Below are 6,955 nucleotides of genomic sequence, written 5' to 3' on the forward strand. Positions count from 1 at the left end.
GTACACACATGACACCTATATATAATGTATTTATAATTATTATTGTTATTTAATATGAATATATATATTTAGTTAAGTTACATTAAGTAATAAAAAATATTTTTTCTTTATAAATATAAATGATAATTTTTTTAATAAAAATTAAGATTATGTATTATATATTATAATAATGATATTTATAATATTTGAATTTATATTAATATAGTTATTAAATATCTAGTCTTAAATATTATTATAAGAAATATTTGCGGCGAAAGTACCAAAATTATTACGTTTGTAGCACTTAAGCACCTAAATTATTTTTTTGCCGACAAAAGTATCTTCCATCTATATTTTGTTGCAGTTGTTTATTTTGCCGCTAAGTCCACCACGTGACATCAAATTTGCTTATAACATGTGTACTTTTGTAGTAAATATCCCTAAACTTGGGTACTTTTGTCGCACATATCTCTTAAATTAGGTACTTTTACTGCAAATATTGATTTAATTTGGTACTTTTGCCTACATGTCACAAACATACTTAACGATTGGAACAGATGGCTGCAACAAAACATGGACGGGTGGTACTTTCACCGAAAAAAATAACTTATGTACTTAAGAGCTATAAATATAATAATTTGAATATTTTCGTTGCAAATATCTATTATTATAATAATGATATTTTATAATATTTGAATTTATATTAATATAATTAATAAATATTTATTTTTAATAATTTTTAAAGATATATTTGTAATATTTTTAAGATATATATTTGTAATATTATGTTAAAATTAAAAAAAAAATTATTAAATAAAAAATTTACATATCTACATATTTTTTATATAGAAAAGATATATTTAAGCTACAAACACATCTATATTCCCCTATTAATAAAATCATTCAATGTATTGAAATATTCACTAAGATGAATAGTATTATTTAATATGTAAAACGTACCATTCATTGTTGGCTGTCTGGTATAGACTGCCTGGTTAATTATGAACATAAACGCAACACATCACATTCATGTCCAATCTAAGTTTTCCATGTTTATTCGGATGCCTTTATTAAATGATTAACGCCTCATTACTAATTAATAATAAGACATTGTAATTAATAAGTTAAACTCATGAGTCAAGCATTTAAGGAAGCTTATTTTTTGTCCAATTATAAGAAGATTCTTTATAATTAGAATACTTTTAAACTAGTCATAATCAGGGTTTAGAGCAGCAACGTTTGAAAAATCAATTAATTAATATCAGCCCCAAAAAGAAAAGATTTATATAAAGTTTTCTCATCACAATTTTTTCTAGCTTTCATTTCAATATAGCTATAGCTGTCTAGTATTGGTAAGTGTGGCAATCAAGAGTCCAATCAAGATGTTTTATGTTTCTTTGTCTTTTTGAAATATAAATAAATAAATATTTCTATATAAATGGCATTATACTAACCCAAGAATATTTTCGTTCACATTGGTTTGTCAACCAGAATTCTTTGATAGAGCAAAATAAATCTCAAAACTACAAAAGTAAAAATAACCTTAGCAGAATTAAGGAGATCAATAATATGATTATATCATATCCCTTGTATAAATATTATCCACATATAAATCTCTCTCACATTTAAAAGTGTACAAGTATGACATTCCACTTCATGTGCTTAATTATACACATATATGGAAACTTTAAGGAGTTTGATTAGAACTAATTAGAACAAAATAGTTTTTTTTTTTTTTTGAGTTTTGAAAAATAATATTAGAGAGATCTACAATGGAAGCATCTTCATTATGTGTTGTATGGCAATAAAGGGTAACATCCAAAAGTGAAGTCAAAGGGGCCAAGAAGCTGAGTGGAAGCAAGCCAATCCTCCATATCCTTCTCTTATCAATCTTTCCATCTCTTTTGCCTCATTTGCTGCTTTTGCTCTCTGTTACATACCAAAACATTTAAAAACATTACATATCAATTATATACATACACACCCACATGTACTTATCTTTTTCTTTCAAGACAAAAACCCTTACTGCATCTAGTTACTAGCTTTAACAAATTAATTAATTAAATAATAATAATAATAATAATAATTTATACAAATTACAAAGGGAAGAGAACAAATACTCCATACAAGAATACAAATTTCTGCATGCGTGTTAAAAAATATATTTATATGTTCCAAGAACATATTACTAGAATATTATAGGACATAAGTGTGTAAACTCTTTCATTATTGTTATTTTAATGAAAGCAACTAATTAGTTAAGGTTAATATGATACCACATACAATTTGTCATGTCAGTTTTGCAAAGGCTGGTTAATATAATATTATATTAGTACTTGTTGTGGAAAATTATTTTATTTACAAATCGAAATAAAAGGAACTCCAATGTTTAAGTATTTAATCCCTAAATTCATTTTATTGTTGAATTTAATTATAAAAGAATAATCACCTGCAGTTTTTCCACGGCATCAGTCTCAGAGTTGAAGTCATAAAAAGTGCTTGCCGCAGTTAGCTTCATAGAAAGAAACTGAAACCAGAAGAATATATATATATATATATATATATATATATCATCAGATAATATTCTTATTCTTATAATAAAAAAATCCAGATAATTGAAAACAAGTAGAATTAATTACTAACCTCCACTTGATTCTGCAAGGACTGGACATAATTAATTATCTCATCCAACATTACTGCCATACCCATAGTCTGCAATTTCATATATATGTTACTAAATTTCTATCACTTATGCTACTAGCCAAAATTTGAAATATATACAATACTAAATCTGAACTAAGAACAGTTTAATAATTAAATTACCTTATAGCATCCTGGGACAATGTCTTGCAAACATCTGAGTCTTTCATTAATTTTTCCTCTTCTAACCTGATGAAGTACACAAAATCAATAAGTTAGAATACAGAATCAAAAGTATTTGCCTGGATTTTTATTTATTAATTTATTCTTGTTTACATATATGAATGGGTTAAAAAATATAATAATTATACCCTTTCTGCTAGACTATGACTATCAGTGGCTTGGCCCCTTCGGGCTCTAACATGAACAACCTCCTTTGGTTTCTCTTCTTCTTTCTCAATATTGCTTTTCACTCTCTTCCCTTTTCCCGAACCCTGCAATAGACCAACCAAAATGATCAAAAGTTGAAAAGAAAGAAAAGTAAAACTAAAAATGTTACATATACATACATAGCATAATATGTATACATATATAAAGATATAAACAAAGTGCTTACATTTTTCTTCTTAACCCCAACCACTTGAGAAACTGGAGGAGAAGAGTTGCCTGAGCTGCACTCAGAGGCATCCAAATTGGTCATGAATGCCTTTCTCTTTTTGCATTCATGGGATATTTCATTGGTATTCCCACTACCAGTTGGCTGATGATGATGATGAGTACTACTAGTGGGGTGAGCATAGAGCTGGTGGTTGGTGTAGTTGGAATTATTTCCAGGAAAATTTTCAGCTATGATTCCCGGAAACTCAGCAGCTGGATTGCCAAAGAAGTTGTCACTAGAGAAAGGGACAAAGCTTTGGAAATTCATCAACAAGTTTGAATTTTCAGCCGTGTGTGGATTCATCCCTCCAAACTGAGTTATCTCTTCCATGTTGATGTTCGGATCAACTTCTAAGAATGAAAACGAAGGTTTAGAGCTTTGCAAATAAGCTGCAAATTCAGCCATAGTACTTATATGCTAGAAGGGCTTTTGGTCAAGCTGGTTTTTTTTTTTAATATTTTTATTATTGTTTTTTTTTTCTTTCAAAGGATAATGTGGTTGTGGAGGCGATATATATAGTGTGGGTTTTGGTGTGTGTTATTATTATAATTATTCAACTTTTGGGGGATGGAAACAATGCAGAAGGGAGAAGGTGCATAAGTTGGATGTGGCCACGTGGCAAATCAAGTTTCTCTGGTTGTGTTCCCTGAATGGGGCCCATCCCAGGAGATATATCCAATAACAATATGGGCCCATGATTGGGTTTAGGCAAAGTTAATGTTTTGAAAAGCCATTGGTTTTTGGGAGAGCTGATTGATAGGTATGTGAATTCGGGGATAGAAAGCGACGCCACTTCCAGAGCAAGCGTTATCAGCAGCTGGTAGCCAATCTGTTTCACAATCAACCCTCATGTTTTTTTTTTCTTTTAATTAATAAAAATAAAATGTCAATTACAATTACAATTACACCCAATGAATTTTCATAATTTGTAAAAACAGAAGACTACGAACAAACCATTTTAGTGAGAGATTTGGTGTTATTTAAAAACGACATGCAAGTTAATTTATTACTGTCTCTGTTTTCCTTCATATTAAGTATAATTTATAAAATTCTATGCTCTAATGTAGACCCCTTAATGGATGAGATTTTATGTAGGTATTTATAAATGTTTTGACCAAACTCCACGCTTCTTAAAAATGTGTCTAGTTAGAACATAAATTGTATATATTATCTTAAATTTTAAAACATACTAATAGTGTGCTTGTTTGCATGTAGTCAAAGTAATCTGCAAATGTAATAATGAGTAATTGGATTAATAAATCAGAGTTTGAATAATTTTTTATATTTGATTAATAAAAATTAGAGTCAAAATAGGACCTATTCTTATTAATGTGTACTTTAATTTAGAATTGAAATAAATTATTAATTTGCAAGTAACAAAAAATAACCCTTGATTAAAGTTTTATCCAGGTATATTTTTTATTTATAGTTTTTGAATAAAACATATTTGGTAAATAAATCAATTAATTTATAATTACATATAATTTAGAATTATTATTACATATAATTATCACATAATTATATCTTCATCCCGAAAAATTAATTTCTTGCAATTTAGTCTTTTCTCAATGTTGTATTGTCAATACCATCCACACCCTAGACACCCTAGACACTCTAGTATGGAGGTAACTTGAAGATCATGGACCTATAATACTAAGCTAAAAAAATAGATTATTAATTAAACTCTTTAATTAAATAATCTTATTTATTAATTCCATTATTATTTCACTAGAATATGGAATTGAACTCTTACTTATTATAGAATTATTTCGTTCAGTCCATTGATATAATCACTCTGTGTAGTTCTGTCCTCCAATTATTAGTCCGTTTAATAGAGTTGGTCATTGTTGACCACACATTCAGCCAACGACCTTGAGTCAAACTAAGCGACAATTGGGTAGAAAACTGAACTGATAGAATAAAGAACACAAGAATTTATAGTGGTTCGGCCACAGGAGTTTGTAATGGCCTACGTCCACTTAGAAACTTTTATTAATGTAGAAAGTCTCAAACCCACGATCAGATGGACAAAATTCAACTGAGTTTCATAAGTTTGAGATAATACAAGATTGTGTATAAAAGTGTGTATGTATCAAGCTTAGGGATCTTACATGATGAGTCGTAGGCCTCACATGACCTGCTTGCCAAGTAATAATAAAATAGTGAGTAAACGACACATATTACATTTCAAATAATAAATATCTCCTTGAACTGTTCATTCTCTGCGTCTTTGTTAAGGTATCTGACAAGATTTCTCCAAAATACTACCAAGCGAACCAGGATTGTCTTCTTGGGATGTAGTTTTGACTAAACAATGTTGGGTACATGTATGCGAGACTTTAATTACTTTATATGATCTACTTGAGATCTGACGAGTATCTTTGATGTTGATGTCGTTTGGTCATTCTTAGATTGCCGTGTGTCGATATTTTGTGCCACATCATATCACGCTAGTTTTTTAGGAAAAATAGTCATAATTACCGTTTTACCCTTCTAATTACCTATTGTTCATTAAGTATCATTAATTCACTAGTTAATAATTAATATATAATCCTACTATATATTTGAGTTCAATAACTATTTAGTTCTAGAATTAACCCTTAAGGGAACCGATATTTGATCCTATTAGGAAAACTTGGATTCTAAATCTTGTAAGATCATGTTCCCATCCATTCATGCTATTGAATCTTCAAAACAAAAGTCACTACCTTCATTATTCTAAGAGACCTTAACGAGAAAATCAAAAGACCCAATAGATATGAACAAGAGTTCATGACTACACAGGGTTTAGACTGATCTACATATGATCATCATATTGATACGAGTTAAATGTTTATCGCAAAAAATATATTTATAAAGAAGTTAATTCACACTAGTCAAGTCATATATAATCTAATTATATAAAGTACATTCACTAAGATGTTTATCCACATCAGCGATCCAGATCTGGATCACATGTATTATTAAAATACTTAGCGAACCATACTAGCAACAATTCGTTAAAGATTCCTTACTTTAATATGTTGTTAACTATTTTTATTTGTTACATATGATCTTAATCGTCTTGTACTCATAGAAGAACATACTCCCATTAATGAATATGAAATATTATGATATTTATAATAAATATTCACTAATAATTCAAACATTCAATTATAAGAAAAATGTACTTTTATTCAATTCCAAAATAAAAATGTCTATATGCATGCTTTTAGGGCATCAAACCTAACATGTCACAATACTCGGTGCATTTTTGAAATGCAGTCACTGCACTAGGCAACGACTATAGAGATCCAAGTGCAACCCTGATTGGGGGTGTGCAGGGAAAGTGAACCTACCGCGGGGATAGGTGGAAGTGGGGCAAGGCCAATACCTAAGGCCAAGAGCAACATGCATGGCTCATGCACACGCATGCATTCATGTAGGGTTCAAGTTGAGACTAGGGTTCTTGACACTAAGGTTAGGTCTCAAGATTCAACTCAAGGTTATTTTTTAGTAATTTTACTAAGTAAGGGTTTTTTTTAGTAATTATACTAGGAAAGGGTCTTTGGTCATTTTACCGTAGTGCCTCAGTTTTGATTGAGTTTTCTTTAACGGTTTTCTAATAGGGAGTATATTTTCTTTTCAGTGTAATTAATATAATTCAAACCTATGATAATGTCTTTTTTTATAGGACTT

General features: G+C 29.4%; 1 protein-coding gene across 1 annotated transcript; it reads right to left on the reverse strand.

Annotated features, from left to right (window-relative positions):
* Positions 1 to 1,531: 1,531 nt before the first annotated feature.
* Positions 1,532 to 3,778, reverse strand: LOC133830997 (transcription factor BEE 3-like). The gene is made up of 6 exons (XM_062261152.1): positions 3,236 to 3,778; positions 2,991 to 3,113; positions 2,803 to 2,868; positions 2,623 to 2,691; positions 2,429 to 2,506; positions 1,532 to 1,908 (listed from the first exon to the last, which is right to left on the reverse strand). Exons 1-6 carry the CDS (start codon positions 3,680 to 3,682, stop codon positions 1,810 to 1,812), a joined length of 882 nt encoding a protein of 293 aa, XP_062117136.1. The 5' UTR covers positions 3,683 to 3,778; the 3' UTR covers positions 1,532 to 1,809.
* Between the last annotated feature and the right edge of the window lie 3,177 nt (positions 3,779 to 6,955).

This window comes from Humulus lupulus, chromosome 4, assembly GCF_963169125.1.
Source record: "Humulus lupulus chromosome 4, drHumLupu1.1, whole genome shotgun sequence".
NCBI classification, from domain to species: Eukaryota; Viridiplantae; Streptophyta; class Magnoliopsida; order Rosales; family Cannabaceae; genus Humulus; species Humulus lupulus.